Source organism: Schistocerca americana, chromosome 8 (assembly GCF_021461395.2).
Source record: "Schistocerca americana isolate TAMUIC-IGC-003095 chromosome 8, iqSchAmer2.1, whole genome shotgun sequence".
Classification (NCBI taxonomy): Eukaryota; Metazoa; Arthropoda; class Insecta; order Orthoptera; family Acrididae; genus Schistocerca; species Schistocerca americana.
This window is the reverse complement of record NC_060126.1, coordinates 69,344,593-69,364,079: the sequence shown is the minus strand read 5'-3', so window position 1 is coordinate 69,364,079 and position 19,487 is coordinate 69,344,593. Positions and strand designations below refer to the sequence as shown.

General features: G+C 41.4%; 1 protein-coding gene across 1 annotated transcript in view; it reads left to right on the top strand.

Moving 5' to 3' along the window:
- The first annotated feature begins 472 nt into the window (after positions 1–472).
- LOC124545574 overlaps positions 473–19,487 on the top strand; it is a 115,892-nt gene continuing 96,877 nt past the window's right edge. The window contains exon 1 of the mRNA XM_047124522.1: positions 473–610. Within this exon, the coding sequence (XP_046980478.1) occupies positions 473–610 (138 nt within the window). The remainder of the gene's footprint in view (positions 611–19,487) is intronic.

Sequence of the window (19,487 nt, the reverse complement as noted above, 5' to 3'; positions counted from 1 at the left end):
ACAATACATATTTACACTAGACAATACATTGTGTACAAACAGTTTTATGTGTTAAGTAAGCGAAAAAGTTCATAGCAAGAACTGCGTTGTAGCGTCACAAGGTCTGTACGTTGTAGGTGTCGCCACCGGCGCCAACCTTGTGTGAATGCTCTGAAAAGCTAATCATTTGCATATCACAGCATCTTCTTCCTGTCGGTTAAATTTCGCGTCTGTAGCACGTCATCTTCGTGGTGTAGCAATTTTAATGGCCAATATTTACCACATACTGTAGGTGTGAAGCGGGCTTTAGGATGTTCTTCGTGGCAGAGAGCTTTGCGCCTGGCGCCTTTCTCCGGCCAATGGGGAGAGCGGCGGCGGTGACGCGCAGCGCGAACAAGTGAATCGCGGCTGGCCATCGACCGCGCCAGGGCGGCTGCAGCTGTCGCGCGACGGTGGCACGCCTAGCTGCACGGCGTCAATCGCGTCGGCAGCCATGTCCGCGGACGAGTACGAGTACCAGAGGATGCGTGCCGAGCTGCTCGGGCTGCCTCCTCCCGAGAGGAAGCCGGACCCGCCGGCGCAGGGAACCGCGGAGCACGCTGACGAGGAAGCGAACCCGGCAATCGACGAGGTAACGCCGCCGCTTCCCGAACGCAGCACCGCATAATATTCCGTGCACGTCACTGCGCCTCTTCAGCACGTACACTCTCGCATCTCTCACCTTACGGCCTCGCTTATTCACAGTTTCCGGGTACTCGCGCTTTCCTGTGTCTGTGCTAGCGAGCAAGTGCTGCCGCTTTCATCGTAATACGTTTCTGTAGGAGGGGCTCTGCTGATTACTGACTCACTCACTGATTCTTCATTCGTCTCGTGCGTCAGACAAGCACGTGACTCTACAGTTAATACGCGGTAAGTCAATTCTAGTATAACAAAAGGTAACATAGTTTTCCATTTACAGAACAAACAAACACTGGGGTAGTTAGTACGAAAACGCCTTTTTGTGATCGAGCGCACGAATTTTTACTTATATATCCAGATGCGCTGCAGCTTTGCAACAAGACGGCATCGTAGGCTATCCTGAAATATTAGATGATATTTGGTTCTCACATATTGGTTTTTACATAAAACCAGGTACTAGTTGGGCTCGCGCACGCAGAGTTCCGTACAAACTTAATTATGTATACAGGGTGATCCAGAATGACGTTTTCAAAATTTGGAGACACTTTTCTTACACCAAAACAAGAGAAAGACGCCCAGTAAACCAGGGCTTTTAATGCGTACTTTAAGAGCTACGTGCACTTGTTCGTCCTCGACAGTGTGGTCCACAGCTCTTCCGCTGCAAGCCTTTCGCTTTCCGTATTCTGAGAGGAGGTAATATGGACCAAAACAAGAAAAATATCCAGTGAACGTGGGCTCTAAAACGCGCACTTTAAGAGCTTCGAGCACTTGTTCATTTTTGCTGCATTGAAACGCATCTCTTCCACTGAACAAGTGCTTATAGCTCTTAAACTATCCATTTTAGAGTCCATCTTTACTGGACAGTTTTTCCTATTATAGTCCATACTACCTCCCCCAAAAATGTGGAAAGAAAAGAGCTTGTAGTAGATGAAATTTGTTTCACAATATCGAAGATGATGGTTACATCTCTTAAAGTATACCTTTTAGAGTCCAAACTTACTGAACTTTTTACTTGTTTTGGTGCGAGGAACCTACCCGTGAAGTCTTAAAACATCATTCTCAAACACCCTAAATGCACTGTTCATCCATTCCAGGAACAGAGAATCTCTACCATTTTTGCCTGTTATGGGCATTGATACCAAGATATTTGTCAAAGGGATTCCACGACTTTCGAAAATGTTTTAATCTCAAATCTGACGTCGGATAACAAATGACAAAAGAAGTATTTTTTTCTTGTGGTATGCTGACAAATTAACAATATTCTATTTTTTTCTTCATCTGGAGTGCGAAATCTAGCTTCTTGCCAAATTTAATGGTTCCACATTGTTGGTTACACCCCATAGGTTTTAATGAGTGAGTTTGCAAATATCAAAATACGTGATGTAGGATGGCTGTTTGTTTTGGTTGCACTGACTTAGGAGCTTAACTTTTTACGCCATCGAGGGACTGTAGACCATAGTGCGTGGCATAAATTTCAGCCTGATGCGTCTACCCGTTCCTGAGAAAAAGGATTTTCAACAGTTGGACAAAGTGATCCTATAAAGGTCCCGTTTTTACCGATTGAGGCATGGGATCCTAAAAACAATGAAAACTCAAATCGTGTAATAATCCAGGACATTTCCTGATGACATCTTGTCAGAAAGGGGAAAAGCATCTGGTTATATGCACAGAAATTCATGTGCAGCGTGCAAGAGGGCATTTTCTTACTAAAATTTACATATAGTTGCTCCGAAAAACAGTCACGGCTAGAAACTTGCTAAACTAACATTATAAGAAACGAATTACAGTAACAGAAAGTGAAAACGCAAGGAGTCATCTGGCATTACAACATACGCATCCTCAGCAGTTAGACGTAAATTACATGTATACAAGGATAATATATTTTTTTTAAGCAGGGGACTTCATTTCTAGACATTCCTTAGCAGAGCAGAAGCAGTAATTTCAGTTTAACTTTCATTTCTATTGGTGATCTCATTGATTTGAGTTCCACTGTTGAGGTGATTATATATATTCATTCCCATGCATCTTAGACTATTCCATAGTATTTTGTGTAGTGTTATATGACCTTTATGAGACTTTTATTTCTTCTGTCACAATATTGGCGATTAAGGCTCTAATACGGATACTTCAAATACTAAACTGTGAAACAGGTCACCTTTAGTATGTATACACGTGCTTGGGTCAGGATTTTATGGTGTTTGAAAAGTAGCTCACAGTGTTCATATCTCTTTTTAAATGAGATTATTCTTACTGCCTCCTTCTGTAATTTGAAAATGGTATGATATACATAGCTCTTTCACCCAGAAAATCACATCATAGCTCGTAACAGACTCAGATAAGGCACGAGACGTCTGCTTTAAAGTGTCAACACTTGTTGTGTCTCTTATTGATCGCAGTAAGAAACGGATTTTGCTAAGCTTTTTTGAATACATGTCTGTATTCAATTTCCACTGCAATATGTCACTCACGTGCACCCCAAGAAATATTGTTTTCTTTACTTCGCTAATTTTATGTCCAACAACATGCACGGTATATTTGGAATGAGATATTTTGTAACGATCTGATGTAGCTCGTACTATCGTACCCGTTGTTATTTCTTTTAGTCAATTGCTACAGTGGAACACAAAAGCCATGTCTACATTTTTCTATCCTTCAATAAAAAATAAGAGCGTGGGGGAACTTGTTTCTTAATTGAGATGTCTGGGCAGTGAAGAAAATGCAACAAAATTGAAACTGCAGACTAGCAAGTCGAATACACGAGCAGAAGTTCGCGGTAGGTCTGCAAACGATTTGCAAATAAAAATAGCCTGTATTACATTAGATTTTAATTTTCACGTTTATTAGGTTCGTCATTCGACGGCATTAATACTTTTTCTGTTGTAAAATAACTGTAAACTGAAATGGACTTTGACCAGACGTGTAACTTTATACGCTTAATTACAGCCGTTTTTGTTCATTTGCCAACGTTTTGATGACAAGCGATTTTCTTTTCTTTTCAGAGTATTAAGCAGAGACTGGAATCTAACTTGCTGTCCACACATCTTCTGACTCACGTCCCCTTCACGTTTTGCAGCTATCTTTTTTTGTAAACTAAGTGCGCTTACTTTCCATATTTCAGGTTTTTATTTGGAAATTACGAATAAGTTTCAAATAGTACCAAATATTGTGAGAAACATTACTGGAAGTATAACACAAACGCCGCTGTTTATAAATTGGATGTCAACACACTTCGAGGCAAGTCTAGCGTCTGTAGCTTTGGTACCCACGCGAGACCAAATTACCCTGTGATGGATGAAATTAAAGTGGTACGGAGAAAAGGGTTTAATCGCGTTTCAGTCATGAAAATAAATTATTTTCAAAATATCATTATTATTATCACTATTTCGCAAGATTATGATACTGATTACATAAGTCACCAATAATTACATTGTTTTCAAATGCTAGCAATAACGCATGACACAATATGATGGAGGTTTCAGCTTGAGAAACGATTATATGAACATCATCTTCCTCACATAGTCCACCCAACGGACGCATACTTTGTACCATGGACCTATGCTAGTGAAACTGAGTCATATATATATCATATATGATTTAATGTCTGATGAAAATGTCTTCTCTGAGTTGTAGTTAGTTGCTGCAATAGCCCAGAAACTGCTTCATTATTCAGTTCGCGACAATAATTGAAGTGACAGCACAACACAAAAATAACTACTTCATGGCTACTACACAGCTGTAGGGCCTGCACAGTGTATTATTATTATTATTATTATCATTATTATTATTAGCGGAAGTGGTCACACACGAAGCATTTCTGCCATTTCAGAATTACTGAGTCCAGCAATCAGGTAATTCACAAACAATAAAGTACAGTGCATCCATTTTAACGTGATTGATTTTAAATAGGGGTGCAGGCTGTGGGTGAAGCACGTGTTGCTAGAAAAAAGAGTGAGGCACAGAAAACATGTTTTGTAATTCGTGTCCACTGCCCTCAATGTAAATAGTTAGCTTTCGTTTCTGAGACGGAGCTGTAGGCAGCACTCTTGATGTATTGAGAACTGCTTCATCGTTTTTCTTCTCCTTCTTCTTCTTCTGCTTTTGCGGCCTCATTGGACCACTTGAGGCAATCATTTTTTGGTCATCTTCTTCAATAGGTTTTCTCTCCGAGTTGCCCAGTATCTTTTCATTTATTCTGCTTCTTTTTCGTAGTTCCTAATCTGTAAAAACTTCTTTATGTTACAAAGTTTCTGTATAAGTTTGCCTGGTAGTTTGGTTGCTGGTGTCCTCATAATGTGACAAAGAATGAGCGACCCTTTTATTCTGTATAATATCTGTAATGGGCTTCAGTTCACGGCACACCATTTCATTTGGCACTACTTGTCATTGTCTGTCTTTTTGATGTTTCTTATTATTTTTGCATGTTCTGGCTATCCTACTCTCTATTTTAAGGATTTTTTCGATTATGTTTTTCTGGGTGACTTTGAAAAGAGTTTCTCTTCTGCATGTCATGTCTGGTTGCACCACAGCCCTAAAATGTTTTAGTTTATTTTTAATTGATAGACATTTTTATTGTATGTATAAGATGCTAATTTTTGAGTTTTTATCATTTTGTTAGTTCCTTTTCACCATGCAGATTTCTCGTTCTAGTTGTATGATAAAATTTCTCTTAGATATTTTAATTGTCTCTGTGTTTTTCTTGACTGTTAGTTACTGTTATGTGCTTGATTATTAGTGGAATTGCTGCCATTATCTTAGTATTTTCTAATTATATCTGGAGTTCTCTTTTTGTGTTACATTTTTTAGGCTTGTTGTTTGATTTCTAGCTTCCTGAATGTTTTTAGCTGGTTATGCTAAGTCATCTCCGAATCCCTAGCAATTTGAGTTTATTTACTGTTCTTGGTTCCAATTCTTATGTTTTTATGATTTTGCTTGTACCATTCCCTCCTCACATACTCCAGAGCACAGCTGAAAAGTAATTGTGATAATCCATCTCCCTATCTTAACACCTCTAAACTTTACTTTACATTTTATGTTTTTCAGAGTTTATAATTTTTATTAATTTAGGATAGAGACTGAAATTCTTTAGCATTTCAATCACTAAAGATCTCAGGATACAATTATAAATTTTTTTGAATCCACAAAGGTTATGGCTTGTTCTTTTTGTGTTCTTCTTCAGTAATCCAACATCAATTTCCAAGTGATGATCTGGAGAGCTTCTCCAGAGTTTAAGTCCTGCTTGGTATTCTTCTAATTCCCAGGCAAGTTTGTCTTTACAACGGTTGTATAAAATTCTTGACATGACTGTACATGTGATATCCAAAAGGGGAATTCTTCTATAGTTCTCAGGATCCGATTTGTCGCCTTTTTTCTGTAATGGAAGCATTATAGCTGTAATTCAATGTTCTGTTAGTTCTATTCCATATTTTCATTATGCTTGGTGTACTTTTACTTTCACGGGTTCTGCTGCATATATCCTAATTTCCAGAAATTCTGATCTTCTCCAATTGTTTTGTAGTTTTTGAGCTCTTTCAGAGCTTTGTAGATTTCATGGATTGTGGGAGGCTTTATAGTTTCTGCTACTGTTTTAATAGGAATATCTGTGTTTATTTGAATTAGTACTGAGGGATCTTTGCAATTTAGTAATTTGTTAAATGTTTCTGCAAAAACTTTGGTGTTTATTCTATTGCTGTGGACCATCTTCTTACTTTTATTCCTTAAGATTAATGTTGGAGGGTCATATCTTTGTAGTTGTCTGCTAAATATTTTGTATAATCTCTTGAGTGTGTTTTCTCACTGTTTGTTTCCATTATCGGAAGTATATCTTTTTGATATTGACATGTATTTGGGTTATCTTGCCTTGTTCTGTGAGTTCCAAGTGTGATTCTTCCGTTTTATGACTCTGATACATTTGCCAAGCTTGGCGTCTATCTAGTACTGTTTTATCACATTCATTGTTCCACCATTCCACCACTGGTAGTTTTTTCTTGTGCTTATTGGAACTAGTTGTTCACATATTTGTCTCAACTGGGGTGCTATATCCTCTAGATCGTCTGTTATTTTATATTCTTCGTTTGTTCTTCATATTGCTTGTTACTTATCAGTTTATGAGGGTCGTACCATCTCTTTTTTGGGGAGGAGGGGATTTTTTCTTTGTCAGTGGGATGAATTTAATTTTTATTTTTATCACGTAATGATCTGATCGAGTAACTTTCCCTGCCATAGCTTTCACATTGTAAATTTCTCTGTGGTAATTTATATCCATAAAGACATGATTCAGTAGCCATTTTTAATTTCCATTCTGGATGTTTCCAAGTTTTAAGCTTGTTTGGTCTTTCTTGAGGTATTTTGATTTTGAAATCATGTCAGGGTTTCTTCAGAATTCCACCAGTTCATGCCATTCCTGTTTGTTCTTCTTTGTGCTGGCCATTTGCCTATTACACGTCTACATCTCTTTCCTCTTCCTAACTGGGCATTAAAATCCGCAATTAAAAGTTTGGTGTGGTTTTTATTTATGTTAGACGTCGTCTGAACTAAAAGCTCCCAAAATTCATGCACATCTTCTCTGTGTTCTTTCGTATTATTTTTATCATTATTTGTGGCATGAGCATTTATTATTGTATATATTTTATTTGCATCTTTTATGGATCGTGTTGATAGTCTGATAGGTTCAGATTTAAATTCTATTAGATACTGAATTATTTTGAGACTGATAACAAATCCCGTTCCGAATTGTAGACATTGGTTCATTACTCTTTTCCCTCGTATTCCCATATAAATTCTGTGTCCTTGTGCTTCAATTGGCTCCTGATCAATGTTTCTCGTTTCTTGAATTCCACTTATTAGAAACCCTTTGCGATCCGTTTCGTCTGTCAGAATTTTGAGTTTCCCTTGTTGTGTGTTGCTATGTCTGTCCTGTCCTGCTATGCTGTCCTCTCTTGAATCTAAATTTTGATCTTTTGTCGGCCCTTGGTATTTTCAGATGCTCCGACTCATGTAAGTTATCTTTCAAGTGACTGCCAACAGAATCCGAGTGCAGTCGTCCTTGACAATTGTCAAGCAGTGGATTTTTCCTTAAAAGATTTCCTTCCATTGTTTAACTGTCGATGGTAATCAGCCTCGTATGGAGCAAATACGGTTGTTGACATTCTATAAAAAAAAAGTTCTTAGAAATAAGCAGAACCAGTTGTCATCGACTCATTAGTTGTGGACTTAATAAAGCACCTACAAAAACTAAATATCATTTATACTTCATCACTTTAAAAATAAAAATGTTCAAAGAATACTCTTCTTTAGTGGTGTACCAGCTAATGTCTGATTGCACTCAGGGTTAGTGGCCTCAGAAAGGTTGGAAACTACTGCTGTACAGCCTCACCTAGGCTCTGTAGTCTATGTTATTTGCACATCCATGACTATGTTCTGAGTAGGTGTACTCAGTACAATAGCAGCTAAAGTGATGAGGAATGATATGGTTATCTTGGTGATAAGAGCGATCCAATGTTTGACAATATGTGATCGCAAATATTCGTTTATTTCAATGACTTGTTTCAATCGCCATCCTCAGATAGATCTAAAAAGACAGTGTACATATTTATGTGTAAGTATCATGATTTCTTTTCCTTTGTTGTTATTTCGTCACCCCTCACTCCATTTGGGAGGAGGGCACAGGCGGGGGCAGGAGGGAGGGTTGCTAGCGGAACAGTCTATCCCCTCTTCAGAAAGTTGACAAGAACTCTAAATGAGATGAAAAACACTTAACCAAACGTGAGATATTAATTATGAATGTAACGATTCCCGCATCACGAACAAATTATCCGAATGGGACGGAAATCGGTAGATGAGATGTATATGTACAGACAGGCAAGTGATAGCAATTTCAGAAAAGCTGCATGATTTATTCAAGAGAGAGCTTCCCAAGTTGAGCAAGCCGAAAATCCGTTGGTCCATCTCTGTCCCTTATGCAAACAGTTATTCGGCTTGATAGAGTTGTATATGTATGCCCTCCTAAGGAATACTGTCCCAAATTTAGTCCATTTGGCCCGTTAGATCGTCAAAATTCCTAGCTGATTGAAGGGTCTAGCCCATAAGTCTCCCAAAGTTCTCAGCTGGGGAGAGATCCGGAGATCTTGCTGGCCGTGGTAGGATTTGGCAAACACGAATATAAGCAATAGAAACTCTCGCTGCATGCAGGCGGGCATTATCTTACTGAAGTATAAGCCCAGGGTGGCTAGTCACAAAGGGCAACAAAACGGACCCTAGAATACCACCGACGCACCGCTGTGCTGTAAGGGTGCCGCGGATTAAAACCAAAGGGGCCCTGCTATGAAAAGAAATGGTCCCCCAGACCATCACTCCTGGTCGTCAGGCCGTACAACAGGGACAGTCTGGCTGGCATCCCACTGCTGTCTGAGGCATATGCACACACATCTTCTGCCTAGAATCTCATTGACTGGAGTGGAACTGTCTTGGGTGATGATTCCCACTGTTGTTGAAAAGAAGCACTTCACTGGCACAGAAACTTGGACAGCCTCTCCCAGTATTGGCAGTCTGTTATTGAAGGGAGGAAGGATGGTCGTTGAGGAGGGTAGAAGGATAGTGGTATAAGAATGGAGGACTGGTGCATAGTATCGATGGGTAGGTGTGGCTGTTGGGATCCGAGAGGAGAGTAAATGGGTAACGCTAAGGCTAAAATCTGATGTGAGAAAGGGCTAGGGGAAGCAGGGTGGAAGAGAGGAAAAAGGGGCTAGAGAAACGTGGAGAAATGAGGCAAAGAGAGCCCTGATGGAGTGGGACGGGTGGGGTGGATTTAGAGTTGATAGGATGGCTAAATGTCGGGCAAGAGTTCATGATTTGGGAGGGAGTAATGGCTGATGTTTATCTGGGACAGCATGTGGAAGATATGCAGGCGTCTGAGGAGCGGCAACGTACTAGGATTGGAAAGTGGAAGGGAAACTATAGGATCACTGGAGTCGAGTTTTGTAGGTTGTTCGGAGGTTTCATTGGGAATGAGAATTTGATGAGTTGGTAATGGATCATTATGCGGCAAGGTAACGGGATGGGGAAGGCGAGGCAGAGTGCATGGCGTTCAATAATATGGAGAACTTAGGGGGCAGGGTGCGGGGCGATATGCACGCAACTTTTGTACAGCAAAGGAAGGATCGGATCAAGGCTTTGTAAGTATTGAAGATGATTATGATAAGTCAGTAACACTGTAAGTAGTAGCGTTGATTCACATTACCTGAAAAACATCTAAAAACGACATACCTGTCTCCTTGCACTTAATAAAAGAGGCAAATAAAATTTATAGCCACGAGTGACACTGTCACATAGTATAAAAACATGATAAAATTATGAGAAACACTCATAGCCCGTGATGTAGGGGCATCTTTAGCACATTTTGTTGCAGTGCAATCAGCTGAGGGGGCGTGTTTACAATGGCGCATTACTAAGAAAACACGATGTTCAGTTTCCTGCGTGAACCAAAATAGGATGAGTTAAAATGTAATTAAAAATGACCTAGAGCATAAACATGGGTAAAATGTTTGTTAAAATTATAAATGCCAACTCTCAAATAGGTGTCTGCGACATACATAGTACGTAACGAAGTTAAAAAATAGCAGCATCTCGAGACACGAAAAAAGCAGCAGGCACAACGGTCTTACGAAAACAGAACCAAGAAAACAGATGGACAGAGTCAGAATATCAACATGTGCAAGATAAAGTAAAAAATACCTGTTTCATGTAAATTCGTTTCGTTCATTCAGAATTTTTGTGGGGTACTGTTTCTTATGGCAGTAGACCTCTGTTTCTTCCAAAGGATTTCAAAAGGCTATCCTTTGGCGATAACTTGATAGTTATATTAAATTATTACTTTCAAACGAAGCCAAAAAGTTAAGTCTGGGAACGTTAAGGTTTGATCAACTTCAATTTTGAAAATGAGCTTTCACCATTGCTGTTTGTGATCGAAGGTGACAGGTACATAGTAAGAGCGACATCGGTATTACGAAACAATCGTTGACGTTTCATGAGTCCGGATTTGAATGAAATGAGGTATGGGCAAATAGCCTTTCCTCGAGCGTGAGTGTGTGTGTTTTCCTTAGCGTAAGTTAGTTTAAGTCAGATTGAGCAGTGTGTAAGCATAGGGACCGATTACCTCAGCAGTTTGGTACCATAGAACTTAGCACAAATTTCCGTTTCCTTTATGCATACTTTTAAAAGTCTTAGTGCTATTGCCCACGAAAGAGCCACGCGTGTGAACTGGTGTCAGTGGGAATAAGATGTTAATTATGACGATAAGGGCGTAAGGACGAGACAGCACCCAGTATCCGAAAGCAGAAGACCTTTCGGCCGGCCCGTAATCGAACACGGGCCCCTTCGCTTAGCAACCCGCCGCGCTGACCGCGCAACTACCGAGGCGGACGTCCTTGTTGGAGACGGAAAACGCTAATATCCTTGTTCCAGCCGCGTGTGGTTCGCGCGAAGAACGATTGCTAGTGAGCCACCGTGTGGGCTCGAACCTCTCCAATTCTGTCTTCGTGGTCTTTCACGAGATATATGTGGAAGGAAGCAATATATCGGTTCACTCTTGTAGGAATGCACGCTGTTGGAACTCTAGCAACGGTCCACACCGTGATGCAGAACGCCTCTCTTGCAGCGTCTGCCACTGCAATTCGCTGAGCATCTCCGTGACGCTTTCGCGTTTCACCGACCGACTGACTAGGAAGGTCTGAATTATGTTTAAAGTCTGACGAAACATTGACTGAGTACAGTCTGTGTAGTTTGTATCCCTATTTTAAGCAAAAGCTACTTCTTCACTAGCCGGCCGCTGTAGCCGAGCGGATCTAGGCGCTTCAGTCCGGAACCGCGTTGCTGCTACGGTCGCAGGTTCGAATCCTGCCTGGGGCAAGGATGCGTGTGATGTCCTTAGGTTAGTTAGGTTTAAGTAGTTCTACTGTAAGTCTAGGTGACTGATGACCTCAGATGTTAAGTCCCATAGTGCTCAGAGCCATTTGAACCTACTTTACCCACGACAGTGCCTATACGATCGTTGAATGTCAAATGCCTAGTAAGTGTTACAGCCAGGTGTTTGTACGAGTTAATCGATTCCAGCTGAGAGTCATAGTCATAGGATACTATGTTTTCTCCTTTTTTGAAGTGCACAGTATTCCATTCCTGAATATTTAAAGCAAGTTGCCAAACTCAGCACCATTTTGAAATCTTGTCAACATCTGACTGCATATTTATGCAGCTTTCTTCAGACAGTACTTCATCACAGATAGCTGCATCATCTGTAAAAAGTCTGAGGTTTCTATTAACATTTTCCGTAAAAGTTTTAGAATACAACGCAAGGGTCACAACAGAATTCTCTGGGGCACACCCGAAGTTATTTCTACACCTGATCTCTCCATCCGAGATAACTTGCTGCATCCTCCCTACCAAAAAATCCTTAAACTAGTCGCTATTTTCGCTTGCTACTCCACATGATTGTGCTTTTGTTGATACGCGAAGATATGATACTGAGTCAAATGCTTTTCAGAAATCAAGAAATACTGCATCTATCTGACTTCCTTGATCCAAAGCTTTCATTACTTCGTATGAGACAAATGTGAGTTGGGTTTCGCATGATCGATGTTTTCGGAATCCATGCCGGTTGGCATACATCTCATTATGTTTCAGCTCAGGGTATCTTCTAGGACTCAACAACAAAGCGATGTCATGGATATTGGACGGTAGTTCTGTGGATCACTTCTACTACCCCTACTAGCAAACGGATTAACCTCTACTTTCTTTCAACTACTGAACACGGTTTTTTGTACGAGGGATCTGTGATATAGTTAACAGAGCGGTTAAGTCAGCCGTAAATTCAGTAGCCATCGGGCCCTGGAGCTTTGTTGAATTTTAACGATTTCAGCTGTTTCTCAACGCTATTGACACTTATTTACCTTTTCGCTTTATCTTTTAAGTGCTTCAAGGATTAAATTGGGGCAATACTCCTGGTTTTTCCTTTGTAAAGGAACATTTGAAAACATTTATGACGTAATACCTCCTGAACTGTTTGCCCTTCTTTGATATAATTTTGGATAATGTCTGCAAAATGTGTTGGGAATTGAGCTAGCAGCAAGGAGGTAATAGATTACATTGTCATGTCTGAAGCTGAGGTTGTACTCCAAGAACAGCGAAAATACAATGAGCGATGAGCTTTTTTCTTTCATTCTTTTGTGATGGGGTATCTGCGAGAAAACGTTTCGGGAGGGTTGCGTGTAAAGTTTGTTGGAAGTCGCTAAGCGCTGTCATTCTCAAATTCGGATGTATATAGTCCGGGTGATTTGAGCGCACTGAGTTACACGGTCTCAGGACACACACACTTGCTGAGTGTGTTACGACAGTGGTTTTTTTTTTAATTCACCCAATAATTACAAGACGTTTGGAAAATATTTGTTGACGCTGGAAGTTCTCAGACAGGCAACCTCCAATTGGTACCGGGTTTCGGGTTCGGGGATAGTCGCTAAGTAATATACATATGTTAACTCGATTGTAGCTTGTTATCCAAGAGGATCTCACGGAATTTTACACAGGGCGTTGCATGTCCACCTTAATATCTACTTTTCACACTAGCAACTATTTTTTCCTTGTTCCAAATCGCATAATACGAGTGTCTGTGAGTTTACGACTGAAACTGGTACCTTAAGCCACTTGTAGGCCTGTTCAGATATCATCTACGATGTTTATGGCAACTTTGAGTTTGGACACTTGATTTGTTTGCTTGTGCCATCAGTAAACGCGTTTTTAACCGCCCTTTAAAATGACGGGAAGATTATTTATGTAGGTTAAGACAAGAATTGGCCAAGTACCCATCCCTATGGGAACCATCCCCCCCCCCCCATTCTGAGGTAATTTCACGTCTGAGATCAGTCTGTTAATGCGACCCTCCGCTTTCTGTACGGAGCTAAGACTCCATACATGCAAGATGAATATCGTTAACGCCATGACACTCTAGTTTGTCAGATAGAATTATATGAGTACCATAAATGCATTGACAGGATCAGTTTCTTCGGTCTGCAGCCCAAAGCCTGATTTCAAATGGCTCTGAGCACTGTGGGACTCAACTTCTGAGGTCATTAGTCCCCTAGAACTTAGAACTAGTTAAACCTAAGGACATCACAAACATCCATGCCCGAGGCAGGATTCGAACCTGCGACCGTAGCAGTCCTGCGGTTCCAGACTGCAGCGCCTTTAACCGCATGGTCACTTCGGCCGGCAGCTTTCAACACTACTCTACCCTGATTAGGGCCTTTAACCTCTGGATCATTACAGCGACCTACATCCATTTGAACATCTTGCCCGTATGCATCTTTTTTGCCTCCCTCTACAATTTTTAACCCCCACGCACTTCCCTCCATTACCAAACTGACGATGCCTTCGTGCCTCAGAATGTGTTCTATACATAATCGCTTCTACTAGACAAGTTGTGTCATATATTTCTTTTCCACAATTAGATTCAGTAACTCCTTATTAGTTACTCCATCTACCCATCGAATCTTCAGCATTCTTCTGTAGCACCACATCCGAAATGCTCCTATTCTAGTTTTGTACGAACTGTAAACATACACTTTTAGTTCCATTCAAGATTATGTTCCCGACAAATGCCATCATAAAAGATTCCTTGTTGTTGTTGTTGTGGTCTTGTTCAAAAATGGCTCTGAGCACTATGGGACTCAACTGCTGTGGTCATTAGTCCCCTAGAACTTAGAACTACTTAAACCTAACTAACCTAAGGACATCACAAACATCCATGCCCGAGGCAGGATTCGAACCTGCGACCGTAGCAGTCGCACGGTTCCGGACTGCGCGCCTAGAACCGCGAGACCACCGCGGCCGGCTGTTGTGGTCTTCAGTCCTGAGACTGGTTTGATGCAGCTCTCCATGCTACTCTATCCTGTGCAAGCTTCTTCATCTCCCAGTACCTACTGCAACCTACATCATTCTGAATCTGTTTAGTGTATTCATCTCTTGGTCTTCCTCTACGATTTTTACCCTCCACACTGCCCTCCAATACTAAATTGGTGATCCCTTGATTTCTCAGAACATGTCCTACCAACCGATCCCTTCTTCTAGTCAAGTTGTGCCACAATCTCCTCTTCTCCCCAATTCTATTCAATACCTCCTCATTAGATATGTGATCTACCCATCTAATCTTCAGCATGCTTCTGTAGCACCACATTTCGAAAGCTTCTATTCTCTTCTTGTACAAACTATTTATCGTACATGTTTCACTTCCATACATGGCTACGCTCCATACAAATACTTTCAGAAAGACTTTCTGACACTTAAATCTATACTCGATGTTAACAAATTTCTCTTCTTCAGAAATGCTTACCTTGCCATTGCCAGTCTACATTTTATATCCTCTCTACTTCGACCATCATCAGTTATTTTGCTCCCCAAATAGCAAAACTCCTATACTTCTTTAAGTGTCTCATTTCCTAATCTAATTCCCTCAGCATCACCCGACTTAATTCGACTACATTCCATTATCCTCGTTTTGCTTTTGTTGATGTTCATCTTATATCCTCTTTTCAAGACACTGTCCATTCCGTTCCACTGCTCTTCCAAGGCCTTTGCTGTCTCTGAAAGAATTACAATGTCATCAGCGAACCTGAAAGTTTTTATTTCTTCTCCATGGATTTTAATACCTACTCCGAATTTTTCTTTTGTTTCCTTTACTACTTGTTCAATATACAGATTGAATAATATCGGGGAGAGGCTACAACCCTGTCTCACTCCCTTCCCAACCACTGCTTCCCTTTCATGCCCCTCGACTCTTATAACTGCCATCTGATTTCTGTACAAATTATAAATAGCGTCTCGCACTCTGTATTTTACCCTGTCACCTTTAAAATTTGAAACAGAGTATTCCAGTCAACACTTTCAAAAGCTTTCTCTAAGTCTACAAATGCTAGAAACGTAGGTTTGCCTTTCCTTAATCTTTCTTCTAAGATAAGTCGTAAGGTCAGTATTGCCTCACGTGTTCCAATATTTCTACAGAATCCAAACTGATCTTCCCCGAGGTCAGCTTCTACCGGATTTTCCATTCGTCTCTAAAGAATTCGTGTTAGTATTTTGGAGCTGTGACTTATTAAACTGATAGTTCTGTAATCTTCACATCTGTCAACACCTGCTTTCTTTGGGATTGGAATTATTATATTCTTCTTGAAGTCTGAGGGTATTTCCCCTGTCTCATACATCTTGCTCACCAGATGGTAGAGTTTTGTCAGGACTGGTTCTCTCAAGGCAGTCAGTAGTTCTAGTGGAATTTTGTCTACTCCAGGGGCCTTGTTTCGACTCAGGTGTTTCAGTGCTCTGTCAAACTCTTCACGCAGTATCGAATCTCCCATTTCATTCATCTGCATCCTCATCCATTTCCATAATATTATCCTCAAGCACATCGCCCTTGTATAGACCCTCTATATCCTCCTTCCACCTTTGTGCTTTCCCTTCTTTGCTTAGAACTGAGATTTCATTTGAGCTCTTTATATTCATACAAGTGGTTCTCTTCTCTTCAAAGGTCTCCTTAATTTTCCTGTAGGCAGTATCTATCTTACCCCTAGTGAGATAAGCCTGTACATCCTTACATCTGTCCTCTATCCATCCCTGCTTAGCCATTTTGCACTTCCTGTCGATCTCATGTTTGAGACGTTTGTATTCCTTTTTGCGTGCTTGATTTGCTGCATTTTTATATTTCCTCTTTTCGTCAATTAAATTCAATATTTCTTCTGTTACCCAAGGATTTCTACTAGCCCTCGTCCTTTTACCTAGTTGATCCTCTGCTGCCTTCACTACTTCATACCTCAGAGTGTGCCGGCCGGTGTGGCCGTGCGGTTCTAGGCGCTTCAGTCTGGAACCGCGTGACCGCTACGGTCGCAGGTTCGAATCCTGCCTCGGGCACGGATGTGTGTGAAGTCCTTAGGTTAGTTAGGTTTAAGTAGTTCTAAGTTCTAGGGTACTGATGACCACAGATGTTACGTCCCATAGTGCTCAGAGCCATTTGAACCATTTTTTGAGCCTCAGAGCTACCTATTCCTAACAGTTACATTTATTATTTGAAAAAAAATTGTTAAAATGGCTCTAAGCACTGTGAGACTTAACATCTGAGGTCATCAGTCCCCTAGACTTAGAACTACTTAAACCTAACTAACCTAAGGACATCACACACATCCATGTCCGAGGCAGGATTCGAACCTGCGACCGTAGCAGCCGCGTGGTTCCGAACTGAAGTGCCTAGAACGGTATTATTTCAATACACAGTGTCTGTTCCTTCGAAAGAACAGACACCACGCAAAAGCAGCAGCTGTGAAACACTATATGTACCTGCTATCAGCTTCAGTGGGACTAGCGAACAGGAGCACAATGGACATGGACTGCGGGTGGGCGGCGCTCGACGGCAGTGTGGATCGGCCGTGAGACCTGCGGAGACAGTCCACGCAGCTGCACTGTGTCACGGATGGCAGAGTGGTTGCAACTAATAGCAGTGATCCCATTTCAATTTACGTATAGTTACGTTTATATTGAATGTTACTAAATTCCGCTTTTTTCAGAAATACTATTCTTCCTATTGGCAGCCTGCAATTCGTATCCTCTCTGCTACGGCATCATGATTTTTTTGATGCCCAAATACCAAAACTCATCTACTACTTTTAGTATCTCATTTTCTGATCTAATTCGGCTAAATTCCATTACTCTTATTATCTTATTACCTCATTTCTATATGCTTTCAATGTCTTAAATGGTCTTCCAAGTCCTTTGCCGCCTCTAAGAAAATTACATAGTCATCGGCAAACGTCAAAGGCTTTTTTTTTTCTTTTTCTCCCTGAATTTTAATTCCCTATCCAAATTTCTCTTTGGTTTCCTTTACTGCTTGCTCAATGTGCAGACTGATCAACATCAGTGGTAAGTTACCGCCCTATGTTACTCTCTTCTCAATTACTGTTTCTCTTTCATTTCAGTCATGGATTGTGCGGCTGGTCCCGGCGGAGGTTCGAGTCCTCCCTCGGGCATGAGTGTGTGTTTATCTTTAGGATAATTTAGGTTAAGTAGTGTGTAAGCTTAGGGACTGATGACCTTAGCAGTTAAGTCCAATAAGGTTTCACACACACTTGCACATTTTTCTCTTTCATTTCCTCCGATTCTCGCATCTCCTATTCTGTTTTAGTATACAATGAGCTCACAAAAGTCATAGGATAGCGATATACACGTATATAGATGGTGGTAGTGTCGCATACACAATGTACGATATGAACGGCAGTGCATTGGTGGAGCTGTCATTTCTACTCCGCTGATTCATGTGACAAGGTTTCCGTCGTGAGTATGGCAGCAAAGCGAGAATTAACAGACTGTGAACGCGCAGTGGTGGTTGGAGCTAGACACGTGGGACATTTCATTTCGGAAATAGTTAGGGTATTCAGTATTCTGAAATCCACAGCGCCAGGAGTGTGCCAAGAATACCAAATTTCAGGCATTTCCTCTCACCACGGACAACGCCGTGGCCGATGGCATTTGCTTAACGAGCGAGAGCAGCGGCGTTTGCATAGAGTAGTCAGCGCTGACAGCCAAGCAGCACTGAGTGAAATAACCGCCGAAATCACTGTGGGATGCACGATGAACGTGTCCGTTAGGACAATGCGTCGAAATTTGGCTTTAATAGACTATGGCAGCAGACGAGCGAGTGCCTTTGGCATCAGCACGACGCTGCCTGTAGCGCCTCTCCTGGGTTCCTGATCGTGTCGGTTGGACCCCACACGACTGGAAAACCGCGACCTGGTCAGATGAGTCTCGCAGTTCGTGAGAGCTGACGGTAAGCGCCTCGAGGGCGGCGCAGGCTCCACGAAGTCGTGTAGCCAAGTTCTCAACAAGGAACTGTGCCATCTGTTGGTGGCTGTATAACGGTGTGGGTTGTGTTTACGTGGAATGGACTGGGTTCTCTGGTCCGAACTGAACCAATCATTGACTGGAAATGGTTATGCTGTGCTACTTGGAGACCATTTACAGCCACTCATTTTCATGTTTCCAAACAACGACAGAGTTTTCATGGATGACGATGCACAATGTCACCAGGCCACACGATCGGTCTGGAGAACATTCTGGACGGTTCGGGGAATGATTTGGTCATCCAGATCGCCCGGCGTGAATCCCAGCGAACATTCGTGGGACGTAATCGAGAAATCAGTTCGTGCACAAAATCCTGCACCAAGAACACTATTCCCAGTAATGGACGGCTGTACAGGCAGCATGGTTAAATAATTCTGCAGGGGATCTTCAGCAACTTGTCGAGTCCACGCCACGTCGACTTGCTGCACTAGGCCACGTAAAAGGAGGTCCTACACAGTATTAGGAAGTATTCCACGACTTTTGTCAACTCAGTGTATGCTGTAAGCTACTCTTCGCTCATTGTGTGTTAATTCTGCCAGCTTCAGAATGTTAATTCTACCAGCTTCAGAATTTCAAAGAGTATAATCCATTGTCAAAACAATCCCATAAATGTAAGGAGTTTGCATTTCTTGAAACTGTCTTCTAAGAAAAGCCGTAGGGTCAGTATTCTTCGCATGTTCCTATATTTCTGCAGAACCCAAACTGATCTTCCCCAACGGCGGCTTCTACCATTTTCTCGATTCTCCTGTAAAGAATTCGTGTTAGTATTTTGCAGCCATGACTTATTAAGCTGATTTTCGGTAATATGCACACCTGTTAATACCTGCCTTCTTGAATTCCGAGGGTATTTCGCCGGTCCCACACAAGCTGCATGTATGGTCCCGTCTCATCACCGTTTACTTTCTTTT